The sequence below is a fragment of the Caretta caretta genome, chromosome 4, assembly GCF_965140235.1.
Source record: "Caretta caretta isolate rCarCar2 chromosome 4, rCarCar1.hap1, whole genome shotgun sequence".
In the NCBI taxonomy this organism is placed as follows: Eukaryota; Metazoa; Chordata; order Testudines; family Cheloniidae; genus Caretta; species Caretta caretta.
In genome coordinates this window covers 67,165,071-67,188,121 of record NC_134209.1, presented here as the reverse complement: position 1 = coordinate 67,188,121, position 23,051 = coordinate 67,165,071, and the positions used below count along the sequence as shown (strand labels likewise).

Genomic DNA, 23,051 nt, shown 5'->3' with positions numbered 1-23,051 from the left:
CTGGGCTGTGTCAGGCTGGCCCGGAGTCAGCCCCACGTAACTTTAATCACTTCAGCGCAGCTACAGCGGAGCCGGATTTTACTCGCCAACTGGAGCCGCGGAGGTGTCCCCCGGCCGGGCTTTAACCAGGGCAGCGCTAGTCCCCGTGGGCGCACTGGGTAGCACCAGCGCTGCGGCCGCCGGCCAGCGCGACCCCGTCATGACCCTGCCAGCCAGGGCAGAAGGTGGCTCCCGCCGTGCGTCACCGCCAGAGCCCCGGCAGTGGCAGCCGCCGCCTCTGCCCTCCATTCGCGGGCAGCAGCAGCAGCTAGCGCTGCTCTCCGCCTGACGGCTGCGGAGTGGCCCTGCCCGCTGGCCGGGCCTGCTCCGCTCGCCTCCCTCAGCCCCGCTAGGTGTCTGGGCGAACGCGCGGTACGGCCAGCCAGAGCAGGGCGACTCTGAGTCCTTGCGGCGCTCGCTGCTCCTCCTGCCGCCGCCGCCGGGAGGGCGGGGGTGGGCTCGGGCGCTTCAGACTGCTGCTGTCAGAGCCGAGAGACGCGCTCCGCCTGGGGAGAAGGGAGGGAGCGATACTCCTCCCCCCACCGCCACCCCGGCCTGCCTCCCTCCTTCCTCCCTCCCTCTCCTCCAGCAGCTCCACAAACCAGGAACAAGAGCCAGCTGCAGCCTCCTGTGCGTGAGAAAAACACGGGGAAGCCAAACCGGGAGTGCGGAGCAGCGCCAGGAGGAGAAGGAAGGTGAAGGAGGACGGACGCAGGAGGGGAAGCACAGAGGGCTTGTCAACATAAAAGGGAGGAAAAAGTTTACACCCGTGTTACTCTCGCCTCCCTCTTCCTGGGTGGCGTCGCTGGGAGTTTTACCTGGAATGACAAGTTTTTTTCAGGGTGGCTCTTTCTCTTTCCATGCTGCTGGATCCGACTCCCCCCTTCAGCAGCGGATGAGGGTGTGACACAAGGGGGAACCCGCCCCCCCCCCATCTAACCCTCTATGGTGGGAGCTGTCACCAAGAGCAGAGAGGAGCTGATCCGGGTGGACTTCGCTGTTTCCAGCTCCACTGTTACAGTGCTGCAGCCTCCCCTGGAGCTGGAGTCAGAGAGGAACTGCTGCCGCTGGGGTTTGTGTGTGAGAGTGTTACAGCCCCCTTCTTCCAGGATATAACTAAAACCACCTCGAGCATTTTCAGTCGCATCTTCATCATTGTTTCCTCTTAATTCTTGCGATTGCTGCTTGTTGGATGGCTTGTAGGCAGTAGCCAGGGGTCTTGCCTCCTCCACCGCCCCACCATGTCCTAGAAAAGGTGAGTGCAGTCAAATCACTTGCACAGAGTCCTGGGGGAAAGGGCGGGTAGAGAGCGTTTCTTTATGGGGAAAGCAATAGAGCAAAAAAGCAAGGACCAGATATGTTAGTTTGGAGGGAAATGTGTTGAGCGGGGAGAACTAATAACTGTGTCTACAGAGATTTTTAACAGATTGTGTGTCCAGGTCAAAATCGATCCTATTCATATCATTTAAAACTTATGTTTAAAACCCCCCATGTCCATTGCTTAAATAATAACTCATTAGCAGTTGTGTCTCTGGGTAGCTCTGCTGGGTCTGGGAGCCTGGCTCATTCCTCGGCCCATGTCTACTGCGGGGTCTGGAAGTGGAGATCAATTTTTGGAAGAATATTAAAACATGGAAGGCACGTGACTTTAAATAAAAATCCTAAAGGTAAATATCTTACTGCGCCCGTCTGATAAAACATGTAATCCCCAGCTTTCTAAAACCATAAATTCCACGGAATATTTAAATGTATTTGTCTACTCTTAAACCGCTTTTACTGCACGATTCTTCTGCAGGTTCCCCCCTTTTTTCCCAGGGTACCTCTAATTTTATAGGATTTGGTCGGGGCGTGAGGGAGTGTATTCTTATCTGGGAATTAAATGGAGAGAAATGGGATCAAGAAGGGGTGGGTGGGTGTCTGTGTCAGGTTTTAGCTGGCGAGAAAGAGAGGCTCTCTACACCATTGCTGCTGGTGTCAAAATCTGGAGAAGGGGAAACCTACATTTTTCATTGATTGATGTTTAGGAGTGTCCGTCATTATTGCTGATTTTTAAGCCCAGGGTTAAAGGATATTGGTATAGAACTCCTGAGGAGTGTATCATTTTTTAAAGTTTACATTGTATTCTTTTCTTTTAAAAATATTTATAAACTTTGGAAACAAGCAAACAAGGAGGGTGAAATTAAAGGCTTCGGGCTCCAGACAGTGTCTCGAATTTTGAAACTGTTTTATTGTCCCCCATTTATCATTTACCCTCACTTGAAAAGGAGGAAAGAGAGAAAATCTGTGCGCAGCATTTACAAAGACTACACCAGGCGCAATAAAATGAAACCCAGAGGCAAGCAAAGGACAAGTCCTTGAACCTTAGTGAGTTTCTCTGTTTTAAATCATTACCGCATCGATAACATGCCTATTCATGCATTGTTTAAACACGGAAATTGAAATGGAAACGTGATAGTCTTGCTGCACTGGTAAGAAGCGAGGATTGTAAGCACAGAAAGGAAAAGGCTGCGTCCTTCCAAATTTGCTCCCTGGCCAGCGAAGCTGCTCACCTTGGCACAGGTGGAGTTAACTTTGTCTCCGGGAGACTGCGGTGGGTGGGGACAAAGGCTCCCTTTTTATAGACCCTAGTCTCTAGTTCCACCTGAGGAGAGGAACCACCTCCACCCCCCAAGCCTGCCTTCAGACAAAGGGGTGGGGAGTGAAATGGACAGAAACCCCAGAGGGGAGGGCACGCTCTCCATCACAGCCCCGCCAAGACTCCGTTTGGAGGGGGCCTCCCTCCTTCTGGATTCATTTAAAGGCACTTTTTAAAAGTATTTCCCTTGTTAGTTTGTAATGAGGTGTGTTTAATTCCTCCAGTCGCTAGCAGCTGGCCACTGTCCTGACTCCACTCCGGCTGGGGAACTGGACTAGAGGGATGTTTGGAGGGCTGCATGTTGCATTAGGAGAGGTAGTTCTGTCCCAGGCTCTGCGCTCTTAACCAGCTTCTGTGGCTTTAAGGAGAGATACATTTTCCAGCCTGTGTCGCAGCAACTTTGTATCAGTCATGTCGCCCGCCCGCTGACTGAAACGGCTTTCGACCAATGAGAAACCCGCCTGAGCCCAATAGCGCGTCTCTTTTCTTTCCCTCCGCCAGTGGTGGCAACCGAAGGGTGGGATATTAACTTGAACTTTATCTGAGCATGTGACATGTTTTTAAAAGGACTTGGCACCTTTTTTTTTTCTTCTTCTTCTGCCCTGCTCAGTGTCATTGGGCGACGTAGCGAACTTCAGGTTAAGAGGGAAGCCAGCGGATTTACCTGCTGGCGAATAATTATTTCTTGTTCTAATGTGAAACCATCCGCATTTTCTGGCCTGGAGGTTGGATTTAGGTGGGTTACACTTTAATGGAAATGCGGACTGTAGCAACAGGTAGAGACAGACAGCGCAGGTGTCCGGGGGAAGCACTGGCAGTTCTTGTCCTCTTATGGCTGTGTCGTTGTATCCACTTTGCAAAGGAGGTAGGGCTTTGTGCGTTGTTTTGTTTTTGTAAGGGGAGATGGGTCTTCAGATGTCCCTTTTTAGTGCAGGAGATGCTGCATGTTTTTATTATTTTATGATTTGAGGTTAGGCTCTTTGTGTTTGGAATGCATATGGACATTTACAAGTGTGTCTTGTACCCAAGCTTTCCCACACCAAGAGAGAGTCTCCCCTTCTTCCTGCCCCCCCCCCCCAAAGTTTTGTTTGTTGCATTTTAAAAAGTAAATCCACAGATCAGATTTGTAATTGTTGTCAGGAATAGGTCAATAAGTTTCAACAACTTCCAATATAAAACCAGCTGTCTTAAATCTAGGTGGAAGTCAAACTGACTAAATGCAGTGATCTGTTTAATGTTCATCCCTCTGTAATAAGTGGCTTCATATATATAGTAAGTAATCAATTAGCTAGCTACATTTCATGGTTATTTGGTTTCAATGACAAACATCCTCAATGTTTCCTTGATTTTTCTGGCATCATTTTGTTTTGTAAGGTTAGTCAAAGAGACTATTCCTTTTGTTCCATTCTTGGCCTTTTTTTCAGATGTACTGTACAAATCCATTTGTGTATTGTAGTCTAATCATTTTCATACTCTAAATTAGAATTATATGTCTCTCAAATTTAGCTAACTGTGCCTATATTTTATAAGCCAGTACAGAATATCTAATTTTCCCATGGGAAAAAATAAAGCTAGACTGTTTAGTAGGGGGGAAGGGAAGGGAGGGGAGCGGGATGTGCGAAAAAGAGAACATTAAAACATAAAGATTACATATAACTTTCCATGCGCCATTTACTATCTTGGTAATTATTCATATTTGTGTAATAAGAGCTTTCTCTAGCTGTGTGATCCTATTCTGAAGTCTTAAGTCTGCGTTGGCCATCACAGAATGCTGTCTTGAAAATAATTAAGAAATCATAAATTAAGCATTCTATCACTGTAGGATAAGTGAGAGGAGGTGATGGGTATTAAGGGAGAAAATTCTAAATTAAGCAAAGATATCTTTGTTAATTAACACACATGGCCAAGCAAATAAGAATTAGATGAAAGACAAATGGCTATCTCTTTTATATGACATAGTTCTGTTTTTTCAGAGCAAAAGTTCACTTTTAATCCTGAATGCAAATAGGTAAATAAAATATTTTGAAAACATGGATTGAATTTAATCTTAAATAAAAAAAAATAAATAACTTAAAGAAATAAAAAATAGAAAAATTATAAGCAGAGATTTTAAAACAATTCAGCAACTAGGAACATGCTACACTCCCACCCTGTGTGCATGCACGCACAAAATCCCATGTAATGCTCCATGTCTTAGGACAAATAGAAAAATAATTATATCCACTACTTTTTTTCCTCTTCAAGGGGCATATACTACTCTTGTTTTGCATATGAAACACCCTTTACCATTAATGGGAATTCTGCAAAAGAAAGAGAATGTGAGCCATTTTCTGCTCTGTTACCCTGTGCAGTGCTGCTGAAGTAACTGTGATTGCCTGGGAGTAATTGATAGAAGAATATGGTCCAATGTCCTTAACTTTGCATTTAAGATTTGCAGCAGTCTGTTTAGTCCAGTCCTTCTCAATCTGCTTTCATTTGTAATTGGTACTTCACTGACTTGGGACATTCAGGTCTGAGGATAAAACCTGGATCTCCTGAGTAGTATTACATCTAGGTCATCAAAGTGGCACACAGATGAATGATATTTAAAGAAAACTCAAATAACAGCAAAAAACCAAACATATTTCCAAGTTAGTCACAGATTTAGATATTGGAATTCAAAAAACTGGATTTAGTTCTGATTTTCTTATACCTAGGTGACCTTCCCAGTACAGGGATTCCAGGTACCATGTAATTTTTATTTTTATTTGACCGTTGCAGGGAAACGGGTTTTATGCCTGATTGTCTGGAGACTTGGACTGCAAAGACTACGTTTGTTGATCTGTTCGGTGGTGAAACACTTAGGTCACAAGTGTTAATGTTCAAATACATTTTTGAGGTTTGGGGAACAGGTTTCTTCATAATATAAACATTTATAAAATCGCAAATGCATAAAAGTATAATTTCCAATATAAATACAGTCCCTCCCTCCATTGTCAGCAGTTGTGAATTAGACCCTGAGCTAAAACTTTTTAGAGATTTGTAAAAATAAATGTCTGTACAGTACATCAGGTAGAGATACGATGTGCATACATGAAAGTCAATGGATTCTTTTATCAATTTTTGCTTTTAAAAAACAAAAACCAAAACCTGATCCTATAGACTTCTTAGCATTAGTACCCGCTGCAACACTTATTAGTGGCAATAATCAGCACCACCAAGGAACCTGTTGTCACGTGTTTTTACTGATACTTTTAGACTTAGCTTATAACAGGCGATATATAAATCTTTCCAGGCTTTTTACCCTCCCAAAATGTATCTTTCAAAGAATGGACCTCTTCCTATAGCTGCTGGATCAGGGAGTTTGCCACTTAGACTGCTATAGGCTTTGATTTGTTAAGCTTGAAAAGTTTGTGCCTAATGCTTAGGCACTAAAGATGAAATTTACCCCTGTGCAGTGGTATCTATGCATGACTTAAGTTCTGTGGCTTAAATGGGACATAAGTGGTGCACAGTATTCTGCTGGGCCTCTGCACAAGATTAAAATTCACTCTAAATCCATATTTATGCCTCTAAATGAGTGTTCTCATTTTTAGAAATGCTGAATACTCATGGCTTCATTTGGTTTCAGTGAGTATTGGGGGGTGCTCAACACATTTAAAATATGTTTCTTTTGGAGTCTAAATATTGGTTTACATGTTTAACTTTAGGCATTTATGTTTGAAAATTTTAACCTATATGAATACTGTTTGACATGTAGGACACTGGTTTATTGAAGACAATCAAAATTTTGGTTGTGCAAGGAATTCAATTTGATACCAAACATAGTGCTTTTATTGGTCCATAATTTTGTAAATTTTTGTGCAGCACTTGTGACTAAGGCACAGCTGTCTGCTTTTAACCTCATCCTTGACAGAATGTCAACACTGATAGGTACACATAAGTTTCTACCTGTTCTGTGACTTCACTGCAGCTGCATTTCAACACTTTTTATGTATTGTCCCTTTTTCAAGATGCATGTCGTCGTCTTGGCATTTATTATATATTCAAACGGACTACATCAATTTTCCTAGGTAGCAAGGAGTCTAACCATTCATTCAAATGTGTGCTAGTTGTATGATGTCATCTGCATAAACTAAGGAGCTTAACTCACGATCGTCCCATATCACGGTCTCCAACTTGTCTTCCTTTCTTAATGTCCAGTTTAAGAACATGATGAAAAGCGATCGTGATTCCATGCCCCCTTGCCTTACACCAAACTTTGACTTGAACCAGTTGCTTGCTTTTCCAATGATTCTTATGGCACTGCAGGAGTCTTCGTACATAGCTTTTATAATTGTAATTATCTTATATGAAACTTCATATGATTTTGCTACTTTCCATAATGTTTCCTTCCAAACAGTATTACTCTCTGGTCTGGAAGCAGCTGATTCAATTAAGTAGACATCTGAAGGCATTACAGATGAGAGTTCTTCCAAAGGTGGCAGGTGTAAAGTTCAATGATTTTAAGACAAATAAAGAAATTAGAAGGAGAGGAGGATTGGCTGCAATTTGGAAAAGATTACGTTGGTGGGGACACTGCAGAAGACAAACTCATAAGATGCCAAAGAAAATAATGCAAATGCCACCACAGTCAGTCCAACCTAGAAGCTGACCACTGACTAGATGGTGGGACATTGTATGCAGGGACATGACCAGGCAGGCCTTAATGAAGGAACAAGCTGGGGATAGGATTTAGTGGTGATGCAATACTGCTCCCTGTGTCTGCAAAGATGCTTTTGGCTGAAAAAAGAAGAAATTCAGGGTCAGGACTATATTTTTAAGCAAAAAGCATAAATCCTGCTTTCAAATTCTTTTGTTTAGGTTGACTACAAACTTTTTAAAAAATTGGGAAGAAAAAAGTGTTACAGTTTTAAATAGATTAGACATTCACATTGAAAACTGAACACTCAATATATTGATCAAACTAAAAAAAATTTGTGTACTGTAAGGTTTATAAGCATTTACGCTTCATTTTGTGCATAACTTTTAAAATCACTAATAGTCATTGAACTAACATTTAATTCAGTAAAATCTTTGTTAGATTTTTCAAAATCATCTAAGACTAAATTTGTATGTTTTATGCACAGCAGTGAGTAAGCGGCTGTGCTAGGTGAGGAGTATTTTGCTTACAGCCTTTTTTCACGGTACAGCTCATTTTCTACCTGGGCTGGCTGGCATAGAGGGGACTGTGGAATCATGGGTCCATTCACTGCCTGTCCCTCTCCTCCCACTATTTACTCATTTGTTCTCTGGAGGAAGCATTAGCTGTGCAGCCTTTGTGCTTCCCTCAGCTCCCAGAGGTAAGGTTTAATAGTCCTCTAAAGTAATTGCATAGGCAGGAGGTGATCTGTACACCTCCTATTTGTCTGCATGGCTATGTTATGGCTAATCAGAATCTATGGTTGCTGTTTTAAAACAGCATTTATGATATTAGATTATATATAGAAAATACTTTTATCATGTGATGTTATCTTAGATTTCTTAACATCTCTGAATTGTAATATGGAATCATAAAAAGCCTATCATTTATGAATTTTACTTTTTTGTATTTTTTTCCTAGTTATGGAGACAAAAGGATACTACAGTTACCCAGAAGGCTTAGACATGGAGAAACGGTGGGGTCAAGTTTCTCAGTCTGTGAAGTATTCTTCTTCAGGTGCTGGAGAACGGACTGATGAGAGTAACTATATGGAGATTGTAAACGTAAGCTGTGTATCTGGTGCTTTTCCAAACAGCAGTGCTCAAGGAAACAGCAAAGAAAAACCTGAACTACTCCCTAGCCTGCAGCAAGATAATAATCAGCTTGGTATTTTAAACTCTGACATCAAGAGTGAGTCAGACTCAAAGGAACTTTCAACAACTGTAGCTGAATCTATGGGTTTATACATGGATTCCATACGAGATGCTGATTATACCTACGATCAGCAAAATCAACAAGGGAGCATAAGTCCTGGGAAGACTTACCAAAATGTTGAGCAGCTGGTAAAGTTCTACAAGGAAAATGGCCATTGTGCCTCTCCCTTAAAGAGTGCAAATAGGCCCTTGATATCTTTGATATCAGACTCTGGAAGTTCTACGAATGGTGGTCTCATGCGCACTATTGTCAAAAGCCCAATAATGTGTCCTGAGAAAACTCCTTCTGGCAGTAGTCCTCAGAACATGACTCCTTCAGTTTGTAGCCCACCTGGCATTAACTGTGTATCCTCAACTACTTCTACTAATTTTGTACATTTTCCAGCGCACAGCCCAGTCAGCCAGGGAACTCCTTTGTCATGCTCACCTAACATTGAAAACCGGAGCTCTAGATTGCACAGTCCTGCACATGTTAGTAATGTGGGATCTCCTCTTTCTAGTCCTATAAGTAGCATGAAATCACCAATTTCAAGCCCTCCTAGTCACTGCAGTGTGAAATCTCCAGTTTCAAGTCCTAATAATATCACTATGAGATCCTCTGTGTCCAGTCCTGCAAACATGAACTCAAGGTGCTCTATTGCCAGCCCTTCCAATACAAATAATAGGTCCAGTCTTTCTAGTCCAGCTGTTAGCACTGTGGGATCTTCTATCTGTAGCCCAGTAAACAATGCCCTAAGCTTCCCTACTTCTGGCACACCTGCTGGACCTAGCACAGGCCAAGATACTATTCCTAGTCCAGAAACAAAAGACAAAGGTACTCAAGAAATCACATTTCCTAAAATGGAGGAAATGGAGAATGCCATCTCAAACAATTGTGTAGCTGGTCAGATGAATCTTGTTCAGTTTATAAAGCCTGACCCAGATGGAGAATTCATTAGTTCATGTATTGGAGAAAACAGTAAAATCAACTCTGATTCCCCATTTTCTGTACCAGTAAAACAGGAATCCGCTAAACATTCTTGTTCTGGTGCCTCTTTTAAAGGGAATCAAGCAGTAAATCCATTTCCATTTATGGATGGTTCATATTTTTCATTTATGGACGACAAAGACTATTATTCTCTTTCTGGGATTTTAGGACCACCTGTTTCATCATTTGATGGCAATTGTGAAGGTAGTGTGTTTCCAAATCCAGGCCTACCTGTGGGTATTAAACAGGAGCCTGATGATGGCAGCTATTATCAAGAGAACAGTATGCCATCCTCTGCCATTGTTGGTGTGAATTCAGGTGGACAATCATTTCACTACAGGATTGGAGCTCAAGGCACAATATCTTTATCACGACCTGTTGCTAGAGAGCAGACTTTTCAGCATGTGAGCTCATTTCCTCCAGTCAGTACACTAGTTGAGACATGGAAATCACATACTGACTTAGCATCCAGAAGACATGACGGGTATCCAGTTTTAGAATACATTCCAGAAAATGCGTCAAGGTGAGCAAACTGAAATTCTGTTTTGTTTTTTGTTTTGGTTTTTTTTTCATACTACCCAGTGTCTAAATAAATATGACTCTTTGATTATTATTTTTTTGCACAATTTAGGCTTTATATTTTCTTTTTAATTTCTAAAGCTGCATACATATTTCTTTTCTAGGTGCATTTCAATGATTTATTAGTCAGTTTCTCCATTAACCTTGCTAGCTTTTTGATTCTGGTTTTAATAAGAACAACCTGCATGTTTCATATTCAATATTTAAATACAGAATATATTATCATTTGATGTGATAGTGCTACTTAGTATGTTTTGAGCTTCTACCATGATAAGTATTTTTAATAATGGAGCTTGTTGCCATTACTTTCATGTGCCATATAGGCTGGCTGTTCTTTCTTAGTTGTTGCTTTAATGCTTTGTACTGTTGGTGATGGTCAGAAGGAAGTAAACAAAATGGAAATGGTACATTAGGGACTTTTAAGTTTTGTGTTATGAACTTTGTATCTGTCTTTAATTGACTAAATTTAAAAACTAAGCGTGAGGATCTGTGGCAAACATGTTATTTCTGAATCGTAATTGTATGAACATTGTGGTTTACACAGACAGAGAAATGTCTCCTAAACTGAGGAGGGCTTTAAAGACTTGACACATTTGAAACAACTACAATCTGATTTCCTCACTTCTAGTGAAGTGAAATATGCCAATATCATTTGAATTGTGTACTACTTTTCTGAATCACATAAGTAGTCATGCTTTATTAACAAATGGCGTATCCATATACTTCAGATGCGATGGTGTGGGTATTTAGAATAGAGAAGGTATAAAAGAAGCCTGCAAGTAAGTGCAAATAATTGACCTTAGAATTGTTGATAGTATGCATTTATCATAGTTTTGTAGGAACACCACAAGTGAGTAGTAGTAATACTTTGCACTAATGTAAAGCTCTTCAACCTGGGGTCTCAGTGAATTTCATAAAAATGGGTATTATTGTGCCTATTTTATAAGTGGGGACACTGGGAATAGAGATTTTGAAGGCCTACTCTACAGAGGTAATGATGAAACTATAATTAAGCACTGGTGCAGCTATACTGATGATAGTGATGGTGGAAATTGTACTGTAAACAGGACTTAAGCATTTTCATTGTGTTATCTATCTAACCTTGTTCAGAGCACACCTGAGCCCTGTCTACATTACAGCTTGCACTGTTACTACTTGCCAGGAGAGCTGCACTGATGGACTCTCTTTTTGGTGAATCAAATGTCCAGTTTTTGACTGTAGATGCAGCCAGAATAATTTGCTGAAGATTGTACAGAGTAGTCAGTTGAAGAGCTGGGGACAGAACTCAGGTTTTCCCACCTCAGGTACCTTGCTCTGATAGGTAGTTTCACTACCTTTTGGGAATGCAACATCTATCTTTTTCCTTCATGGGGGGGGAAAATCACAGAAAAATATATTGTAGTTATACAATTGTTAAAAATCTGAAAAATAAAGAATGTTCTAATTTAAAAAAATAGAATATACTACTTGTGACTGAAAGAAGGATGGAAATCTGCCTACATGAAGCCTATTGGGCAAAAGACAGAATTAAAGAAATACGAAAATGTTCTTCCCCAAGCCTAATAAACATGTAAATAAACACCAATCCAGTCATTCTTCATCTACCCTATCATTTTCCAAGCCATATTTCATGTTTGCTTTGGCTATTCCATAAAGCACATATTCTGCTGACATAATACAAATTTTTTTAGTATCTGTCTCAACTAGAAAATTCCACCCCAAATACAAAACTTGAGTATACTGCAGTCCCGCACATTTAAGTTTAAACTATAGTTTTCTGTATCCTAGAATAAAGTTCATTAGAGGATTAGTGAAATATTTAAGGGGGGGGAGGAAATCACATTGAGGTCATTACTTCTGTAAGTAGTCCTAGTGACACTCATGCAAGTACTCTCATGGCTAAGTGCTACTCATCATGAGTAAGGGTTGCGCACGCTCATATGTTACAATGACTTTTTTTGTATGTTTCACTTTGTGACATATTTTATACATTTATTGTTATGAGCATGTTCACCAACAATGAAATGCCTAAACTGCTCTGTAGGGACATACGAAATGTTAATTGACAATTTGTTTCTACAAGACTGGTAAGAATGTCTTGTGATCTGCCTGTCACGCTAGTCAAGGATAGCTCTATCCACTTATTTGCCTCTATTTAGACCAATAGGTAAATAATCAGTGCCCTCAGACTGAAATCCAAACTCTTGATGCATGTTTGGTATGGGTGTCATTGTTGTCCTTACTATGTATATGACCCAGATCCTGAAATTTTTAACATGTACATATACTGCTGCATCTGTTCAGAGGCACATTGAAGATGTGGGGCTTTCCCTGGGCATAGCGTCCACCCATCTGTTGTATATTTCAGAGTGGGAGCATATATTTTCATTTTCACAGCATAACCCTATTGTGGTGTTAAAACAATACTACTGCTTTTTAGCTGTTTGGAATGGCTCCATAATTACAGGTGCAATCGTGGTTCCATCATAAGCCTTCTTTACAAACCCCCTTTCTATAATTTTTTTAAGGGAAACAATCTGACCTGGAAAAAAAATTGTTCTTAGGATGGAGAAGATTTTATTCTTTGTATGAAGTTTGAAAGAAATCTCAGAGGTCATTTTCACATTATATATTAGTAAATGTCATAGCTCCATTTTGAAAGTAGAGTAGATTCTCTTGAATACTTTCTTAATTCAGAAATGGCTTGCATTTTTTACTTAAAATGTATTGTAGTTTTCTTAGTATTTGTTACTTAGGATTGTTTTTGAAGGAAAAATTCAAAACATAAGAACTTTTGTCTATTTGCTAATATTGTGTGTGGTGTTTCATGGAGATAGGAATCTATTTGCCACAGAGAAACTAATCTCGTTAGTGCCGAAAGAGATCTGTTCAGATGTCAAAACGTAAGTGCAGAAAAACTTTTTATATAAGATGTCGTATTTTAGGAACTATTTTAGGAATATCTCAATATTAAGTCTCAATTCACAACCTTAACTCTTTCTCAGTCCCTGTCCACCCTATTAATGGGAGGAGAGGGGAGAACCTCACGCCATTTCTCTTCAGCACACATATAATGAACGCTAAGATGCCCTCTAACTTACAGCTGCCTTACATGGTAAAGGCATAGGATGGCTGGGCATGGAGCAGAGTTAAATTTAGGTTTTGAGCATTAATCTTGAGACCGTTAATGAGAATGAAAACCCCAGTTTAATAGGTATCACAAGTCAATTGTTCTTGCTAACCAGATCTAATAAACATTATCCAGACATGACAGATTCTTGCCACCATGCTGATTATACCCAGTACAAACCATCATCCGGAACATTTCCCTTTTCTCCTCATTTATTTTGTCTTTCATAATTGTTGCTCTTTTGATGTTTAGTCAATAAGGGTTTATTATTTGTAGAACTAGTACTTAATATGAGGAAAGAAGTGGTTTCCCCATGCAAAAATACATTTTCTTTTGAATTTTATGCTAGTGTGTACAGCATGTCTTTTTCTTTAAAAAAAAATGTGCATAAAATGTTTGTGTGCACCACACTTACCATTCCTTTTGAAAAAATATATTTATCTCTAAGAAATGTTAAAGTAAATAGCAATCACTTACGTTTAGTTGTATGACTTCATTGTGAGAAATGTGCACTCAGAATGGAAAATAAGATTTATTTTTTTTAAAAGTGATTGATTGCTCATCTGAGGCAAAATGCAGTTCTAAGTCCCATGATCATGACAGCTGTGTCACTTTCAAAATGGTTAAGGAACATGTCATGGTTGCTTGAAACAACAGTAAAACTGAAAAGTCTGGTGCTGAGGCTCTTTTCATCAAATGTGCCTTTTCCCAGCAACTTACCAGAACACCTGACACGAATATGCTCGCATTTTATTTTTTTCTTAGTCCTCTTGGTGCAAACAAGCAACCAATATTTCTGTAGGTTTACCACTAACAGCTATTAATAGTAATTTGGATAGTAATTAAAATTCACATATTGGGCCAGTTCATCCCCTTACATGGTAAAATCCTTTGTGCAATCCCCCAACACCATCCCAGTGGAGGGATTTGCATGTTCCATTCCCCTCCCCACAAAAAAAGTTCCCTGACTCTATGGCAGAGTGGCTGTATGGTAGCTATACTACTGGGGACTCATGGTTGCTGTCTTTGGGGCCCCCAAGTATAGCAGGGGTTGGGAAGAGGATACTGCAGAAAGATAATACAGCCTCAGTGGGGCTGGAGAGGGACAATGTATCTCTCCCCAAACTGCCCGGTTTCTACTTCCTCCCCAAATATAGTTCCCAAGTGGAATGTGGTCACATCCCCTTCCCGTGCAAGAGTGGGAAGATGCATGCACAGATGGTTGAGGAAACAGCCCTGGGGCATTGCCTTAGATTTGTGATTCAAAAGGGTTACTTGTTCAGACAGGTGACAAAAGAAAGTACTCAGGTATAACGTTTTTTTTATTTTTCAGTGATTTGAGTGACATTTTTGGCCAATGCCATTTCAATTTGATGGGTTCCATTTTTAACTTTTTAGTTTTTTTCCTGACTATTGTGAGGAGTTTAGCACCACTCATTGAGGAGGCAAACCTTTCTTGCCTTGTTTTATTATTTTAAAGTTTTTTCTTTTTTGGCCTTGATTCAGGAAAGCATCCCTAGTCAGGATTGCAGTTAAATTCCACTGAAGTTAAGGAACTTAGCCAAATGCTTGTAGTTAAGCAGGTGCTTAACTGTAAGAAACTTTAACTGACTTTAGTGAGCTTTCAGTCAAGCCCTTGCTGATGTTAAACAAACAAACCCTGCAGAATATATGTATGACCTTTAAAATGTTAGTGGCTGATTATATTTTAAAAAGATGTGTATTAAAGTTAGATGTGTATATTCTTTGTTGATTCATTCATTTGTAGTATTTGTAGCAATAGCAATAGTTGTATGCTTAAAACTGTGGAGTCTGTCAGAGTAGACAGACTGGAATATGTAACATGGCCCCAGTCCTGAAAAGCTGCTGTCTGCAACCATAGGGGTCTGCTTCTCCAGAATGCTCTGCAGGGTCAGCAACATATCCACTTTGTGTCTCTGCTATATAGAGTGCTAAAAAGAAAACCCAGATTGTGCCACGATGGTTTGAGTAAAATCATCAATGATTTTAAATGGATAGTTCTGGTTAAAATCTGATGCCACAATATCACAAATATTTTGTAAATAAACTTTGTTTTCAATAAGTGACTGTTCTAGATAATATTTAACTCTTATCTGACACAGAAATAATGGCCTAGCAAATATTTTTTTCAATTTATAATCACTCAACCTCTGTTTGGTTTTTTGTTTTTTTGTTTACTAGAGCAGTGGTTCTCAACCAGGAGTCTGGGGCCCTGTGGGGGGCTGTAAGCAGGTTTCAGAGGGTCCCCCAAGCAGGGCCAGTGTTAGACTCACTGGGGCCCAGGGCAGAAAGTTGAATCCCCTCTCCTCCTCCTCCCATGCAGGGCTGTAAGCCAGGGCCCTGAGCTGCTCCAGCTGGCCCTGAAGCAGAAGCCTGAGCAACTTAGCTTCGTGGGGCACCCTGTGGCATGGAGCCTTAGGCAACTGCCCTGCTTGCCACCCCCTAATGCTGGCTCTGGCTTTTTATATGCAGAAAACCGTTGTGGCACAGGTGCGCTGTGGAGTTTTTACACCTGACACGAATATGCTCTCCATTTTATTTTATTTTTTTCTTAGTCCTCTTGGTGCAAACAAGCAACCAATATTTCTATAGATTTACCATTAATAGATTGATTAACATGCGCAGATTTCATGTCCCCCACAGATTTCTTTGTATCCCTTCAGAAAAATGACTTTCTGATGGGGAAGCAAAGGGAAGCCACAAGAGCAGTCATGCGACCCTCCACAGCAGTATGTTTTGGGTGCCCAGGGCAATTGGCAGAGAGGTAAATCACTGTGGGGCAGGGGGCGGGACTGGGGAAGACCTGGCTGGTAGTGCTGGCTAGGGTGGGGAGGATAGGACTGCCTCTTCCTCTGCACGGTATCCGGGGCCAGGTCAGACCCACCCCCAGAACTCTCATCCAGCTGTAGGAATCTCTGCAAACTCTCCCTCCCACGGCCCCCTTCCCCCCCCCCCTCCGCTTCCTGCACCCATCTCTCCTCAGCTGTAGGAGGAGGAATCCCTGTATAGGGAGCTGCTCCCCCCTCTGCCCAACTCCTGTGCATCCAGACCCCCTCATACCCAGTCCCTCCTACCGAGCCTCACCCCCCTCCTCCCCGGTGAGCCTCACTCTCCCTGCACCTGGATCCCCACCCCACTGAGCCCCAAGCGGCTGCACCTGGATCCCCACCCCACCGAGCCCCACTCCCCCAGAATCTAACCCCCCACTGAGGCCCCCATACCTAGGCCCCCTGCTGAGCTCTATCATTCCCAGACACCCTCCCCCCCCACTGAGCCCCAACTACCTTCACCTGGACACCCATGCAGACTCCCATTACTGTTGCACCAAGAATCCCCCCCAAAAGCCCCTGTGTATCCAGATCCCCCCACACCCAGATTGCCCCAGACAGAACCTTCTCAACCCACATGTAGATCCCACCCCCCATACTAAGCCCACTTGGATCCTGCCTTGCTGAGCCCGCCTGCCCACACCTGGTGCACCTGGCATGGAGGGGGCAGCGCCCTGGTGTGTTTCTGGGGCAGGTCTGGTCCTTGCGCTGTGTCAGGGTTGGGTGCAGCATAACCACTGAGTCAGTGTTCTGGCGGAGAGCTGCACAGTGATCTCCCACCTCTGTGGAGCCAGTGGCCTGTGCTCCCGAATGCCATGCTGGAGCCTCCACGTTTATTTGACAAATTAAAATTTGTAAAATATTGTGTGCAGAATTTTTAATTTTTTGGCACAAAATTTTTACTCTTTTGGTGCAGAATGCCCTCAGGAGTAAGTTTTTTATATCATGATTGGGGGGCAGGGAGGAGGGCTCAGAAAGAAAAAGGTTGAGAACCTCGTACTAGAAGACTTTATAGAAAAGTGCCAAGCTGCAAAAATGTTCTCCAAACTTGGCAGGATTTTTCCCCACCTTAGCTTCCCACAAGTATTAGTATGAAAAGTTTGTCACTAAGGGTAGGTCTTCACTACCTGCTGGATCAGTGGGCAGCGATCAATCCAGCGGGGATTGATTTATCACGTCTAGTTCAGACCAGATAAATCGATCCCCGAGCGCTTTCCTGTACTCCAGCACTGCAAGAGGCACAGGCAGAGTTGACGGGGGAGCAGCAGCGGTGGCGACACCATGGTAAGTCGACCTAAGTATGTTGACTTCAGCTACATTATTCACATAGCTGAAGTTGCGTAACTTGAATCGATTTCCCACACCCCAGTGTAGACCAGGGCTAAGTAATGATTCTTAATGTAAAAGTTTTAAGCTTGCTTACATTTTTTAAATGATGCATCTTTATAGCTTATTTATAAATTATTTTTCTAATAATTTTTGGTGTAGTCTTGCTAAAGCAGTAAATTTTTTTTTTTTTTGTTTTAAATTTCCCACAATAAGAGAGTAAATTAAAATTACAGGACCATATGAATATTTGAGGCCAAATTTTCAAAGCGTTCCTCAGCTGTACCTATGTGCATTTATGTGTCCAGTGGCCCACTATTTTGTTTCCTCAGTTGTTTGGGGGCTTTTTGTGCTCACAAATTCAGATTTTGTAAATACTTAGCACAACATTTACAAGATCCTCTGAAAATTTGGCTTTTGAGGCTTAATTTTCAATGGAAAAAATATTAATGCAAGATAATTTCTATTGGATGCTGCATCCAGAAAATTGTCAGTGAAAGGTCCACATGGAGCAAAATATGTAACATGGATGTTTGTGCCCTAGAGAGCTGTGTGTTTAAATCTCTGTATCCACAACATTGTCTCTTTTACGGTTTTTAGTAATGTTTTTCTTTTATGAAAATCTGGAGGTCAGAAAGGTCATGGGATATGGAAACACAGTGGAAGCTTGACAATTTTCCCTAATTACTGAATTTTGTAAATTAGTGAGTAACTGAAAGAACACACAGAAAACTAGGATACTGCAACACAAATTTATCTGGTTAATTTAATATGAAAATAGCATAGTATTATACAATCTCGTCATGTACTTCAGTAATAAGACCTCATTACAAGAAGTCTGCTATTAAATCTTTGCTGAGAAGTGAGAAGATGGCACCAATTTTTGTGTGCAGATTCTAAAATATGCAGGTTAAAGAAAGCTGAATTAGCAAAATTCTACTGAAAATACAAATTCATAATTTTAATAAGGACTGGAAAACTGTGGTTTCTGAAATGTCCTGTATGAAAACCATTACAGCTTTATATCTGCACTGTAAATGTGATTCGATTATTGGACATTTGACTGTTATAAAGATATTTGCATATTGGTACGTTTATTGCAAACGTTTATTGCACGTTTATTGCAAACGTTTATTGCAAAGCCTTTACTCAGGCAGTACTGAAATAGTCTACAGTGGGAGTAGGGTGGGAGGCCTAGAGTCAGTAAACCATCCGGGTTCTGCAAAGCATTTAACTTTAATGGAAGTCAAGCATGTGCTCTATAGGGTTGGATTTAAATACTTAAGTGCTTTACGTAGATTACTGTTGGGTTTAGTATCTATATTTGTAAGGAATGCTTCTTAAAGATATATTGTAAACTACCCTAAGCACTATAGCTCTTATCATAATAGTAAAAGCTAGAATTGATGTAAGGCTGATTGAAACAAAAATTTGTTTGGGGAAAATATTTTAACAGAATGTTAAGGTTGATAGGACAAGCACTGAAGTTGGAAAATGCAAACATTAAAGCTGCACATAGAGACTTAACTCTCTCTCATCTGGTAAATATACATTATGATGTGGGTAGACAAGGGTGGTGAAAGTAATACATTGATAGGATAGAGGGGACATTCAAAGCAGACATATAAAAAAACAAAACAAACAAAAACCACTTCCAGTTGTGAAGTTTATTTAATGTTAATTCAATATGCCTCACTCACATCTGGCAGTTGCATTACAGAGTAGTATGTACATGAATTACTTTATTTGAGATGTGTGTGCCTCCAAGGTGGAAATGTGGCATCCCTTGTTACAGCAACACTGACAAGCAGTGTGTTAAGAGAGGAATCAAAGAGTAATTCAGTTCTGCATAATTTATCAATGGTAGTAACTTAAGCATTGTTATTGGAGGTGTTTAAATGCGCCCTTACTAAAACACTGCGTCATTTGCCTCATGGTTAGCTTATCATGCTGCAAAAGGGAGGGGAAGGGTACCCCTTTTCAGTCATCACCAAATCCTGCTCCTTGTTGCAGTGGAGCTGCACTGGTTTTGCTGTGACTGGAGCCTCTATGGCCTAGGAGGGAACATAAAGCACAGGATTGGACTATAGCTCAGGAAGTTCCTATTATCTATGAGACATCTTTGAAATACAGGCATTAACTTTGACAAAGTTTTCAAATAAGGTTACAAACTTACTTTTGAATGGTAGTTCTGGCCTAGTTATTTCTTGCAACTGAGGGTTTACTAAAACATTTAACAAGTAATAGGAGGGTGTTTTATTAAAGGATACAGTATGAGTTTGTTTTTGAGTACTTCTTGAAAAAATTATTGTAGGAATTAAAAAGGAAATCACATAGTAAAAAGATAAATGTAGTTTATAAAATGTTCTTCATGTGATTCTCAGAACATTTTTATAAACTAAAATATCTCAGTTTAAATTGAGATAAACCCCACTGTTTCTTTGGTTATATATTTTTGCAAGATACTGTTTCTTTATTGAGTTATATTACAAAAGAAGTTCCAAAGGTCACGAAAGACTAACTTGCAATTGAGTTTTTATGCCTTTTAGGACTGTCGATTTAATCGCAGTTAACTCATGCGATTAACTCAAATTAATCGGGATTAAAAAAAAATCCTGATTAATTGCAGTTTTAATTGCACTGTTAATAGAATACCAATTGAAATTTGTTACCTACCTTTGGATGTTTTTCTGTTTTCAAATATGTTGATTTTAAATTACAACACAAAATACAAAGTATACAGTGCTCACTTTATATTACAAATATTTGCACTATAAAAAAGATAAACAGAAGAGATAGTATTTTTCAATTCCCCTCGTACAAGTACCATAATCAATCTCCTTATCTTGAACGTTTAACTTACAAATGTAGATTTTTTTTGTTGTTGTTGTTACATAACTACACTAAAAAACCCCCAAAACAATGTGAAACTTTAGAGCCTACAAGTCCACTCAGTCCTACTTCTTATTCAGCCAATCGCTAAGTCAAACAAGTTAGTTTATGTTTACAGGAGATAATGCTGCTGGCTTCTTATTTACAATGTCATCTGAAAGCGAGAACAGGCATTCGCAGGGCACTTTTGTAGCCGGCATTGCAAGTTATTTACGTGCTAGATATGCTAAACATTCGCATGCTCTTTCGTGCTTCAGCCACCATTCCAGAGGACATGCTTCCATGCTGATGATGCTCGTTTAAAAAAATGTGTTAATTAAATTTTGATGGAACTCCTTGGGGGAGAATAGTATGTCTCCTGCTCTTTTTTTACCTGCATTTTGCCATGTATTTCATATTCTAGCAGTCTCGAATGATGACCCAGCAGATGTTGTTTGTTTTAGGAACACTTTCACTGCAGATATGACAAAATGCAAAGAAAGTACCAGTATGAGATTTCTAAAGATAGCTATAGCAGTCAACCCAAGGTTTAAGAATCTGAGGTGCCTTCCAAAATCTGATTGGGACAGGATGTGGAGCATGCTTTCAGAAGTCTTAAAAGAGCAACACTCTGATGCGGAAACTACAGAACCTGAACCATCAAAAAAGAAAATCCGCCTTCTGCTGGTGGTATCTGACTCAGATAATGAAAGCAAACATGCGTCGGTCTGCACTGCTTTGGATTGTTATCGAGCAGAACCCATAATCAGCATGGATGCATGTCCTCTGGAATGGTGGTTGAAGATGAAGGGACATATAAATCTTTAGCACATCTGGCACATAAATATCTTGCGACACCGGCTACAACAGTGCCATGAGAATGCCTGTTTTCACTTTCAGGTGACATTGTAAACAAGAAGAGGGCAGCATTATCTCCTGCAAATGTAAACAAACTTGTTTTTCTGAGTGACTGGCTGAACAAGAAGTAGGACTGAGTGGACTCATGGGCTCTAAAGTTTTACATTGTTTTGTTTTTGACTGCAGTCATTTTTTGTACATAATTCTACATTTGTAAGTTCAACTTTCATGATAGAGATTGGACTACAGTACTTGTATGAGGTGAATTGAAAAATACTATTTTATTTTTACAGTGCAAATATTTGTAATCAAGAATCCATATACAGTGAGCACTGTACACTTTGTACTTTGTGTTGTAATCAATATATTTGAAAATGTAGAAAACATCCAAAAATATTTAAATAAATGGTATTCTATTAACAGTGCGATTAATTGTGATTAAGTTTTTTAATCGCTTGACAGCCCTAATTTCTTAAACTGTGAATTAAGCTTCTTCAATTACATAGAATGTGTTAACTGTTCACTGTCTCTCTAAATCTGTAGTCTATAAAGTACTGTACTACATCTTTTGCTTTAGGAAAAATACTATACATTTTAGGTTTCGGTGAAACAAATTAAGGCTATATGACATATACATACAGAGAAAGTGGAAGTTGCCATACAAACTGTAAGAGGCTAATTAATTAAGATGAACTATTATCAGCAGGAGAAAAAATCTTTTGTAGTGATGATCAAGATAGCCCATTTAGACAGTTCACAAGAAGGTGTGAGGATACTTAACATGGGGAAATAGATTAGTACTTTTAAAGTAATTTTTCAAAAATATTTAATTAGAGTATTTTTTCCTTGAGTTGGAATGTTTGAACAAAAACTGATCAGAATTAATGGATGGACTACAAAAGCTCTGTGGAGAAAACTTTGCTCTCCTAGATTCACATCTAAAACTCTTGTTATGGTCAGTGAGGGTTGACCACAGATCAAGGTGTTTTATGGCCCTAAAAATAGCAAATTTGTGATTTAACTTTTGAACGTTTTGGTAAATTTTTCCCCATCATTCCACAAGTTTACATTCTGACTTGACTTGTTTGTTTACGTACAGAAACGTAACTATTTTTAAATAGTCCCCCAATGGAAAAATTTGATATAGGCACTTCAGCCGTTACCACACACCTTCTTTTCCTCTTTTCTGGCATTACCTCTGCATATATTTAAAAATTGTTATTCAGACCCTCCAGTTGCAAGATTTTTAAAAAATCTACCTTTGATTTTTGAGAATTTAATGAGAAGCCCTCCTCCTCATTTGATGTGTGGTTATATCAGATTCAAAATGAAACTTTAAATGAACACTTTCCCCACTTCACTGCTCAGAAGGGAAATCCAGTTACTTACCTGGTATGGGCACCATCTGTTCTTCTCCATCCTTCCTCCTTGTAATTATTGTCTCCCCCTTTGTGCTCTACCCTTCATGTTCCTGGCTGTCCCAAGCATTCACTTCTTCCCATACTTCCCTTCCTTTCTCCTCACAGTTTCCTACCATTCACATTCTCCTTCTCTGCCATTCCTATTTCCTATCATAACCTCAGACTCCCTTCTGTTCTGCCTTTTCCCTGACTATTCTCCATCTCCTTCCTGATGCAACATGAGAAACTTTAAAAACAAAAATCATCAACTATTGTGCATCTCATGATAAAATTGTGAGTTGGTGACATTGCTTTTCCCCACAATCCTTGTCTTTCCACCCTCTCTGACCAAAATATCCATTTGCTCTTAGCTGCCCCAATGCCTGTATGACCACACACCTGCCCAGAGGCAACTCTGCTTCCACCCTACATATCAACTATCACAATCTCAAATACCAGCATCAGCACTCACCTTTATCCTGTGACCAGCATGAGCTGTAGGCAGGTGGTTTGGCAAGAAGAT

The 23,051-nt window shown here is 40.3% G+C and overlaps 1 protein-coding gene across 6 annotated transcripts in view; it reads left to right on the top strand.

The window, feature by feature from the left end:
- Positions 1 to 303: 303 nt before the first annotated feature.
- NR3C2 (nuclear receptor subfamily 3 group C member 2) overlaps positions 304 to 23,051 on the top strand; it is a 276,432-nt gene continuing 253,684 nt past the window's right edge. For 2 of the 6 annotated variants that reach the window (XM_075127726.1, XM_048846910.2), the window contains exons 1-2: positions 3,417 to 3,539; positions 8,256 to 10,038. In XM_075127726.1, coding sequence (XP_074983827.1) covers positions 3,506 to 3,539; positions 8,256 to 10,038 — 1,817 coding nt within the window. In that variant the 5' untranslated portion in view covers positions 3,417 to 3,505. The other 4 variants (XM_048846913.2, XM_048846911.2, XM_048846908.2 and 1 more) reach the window with 4 other exon arrangements.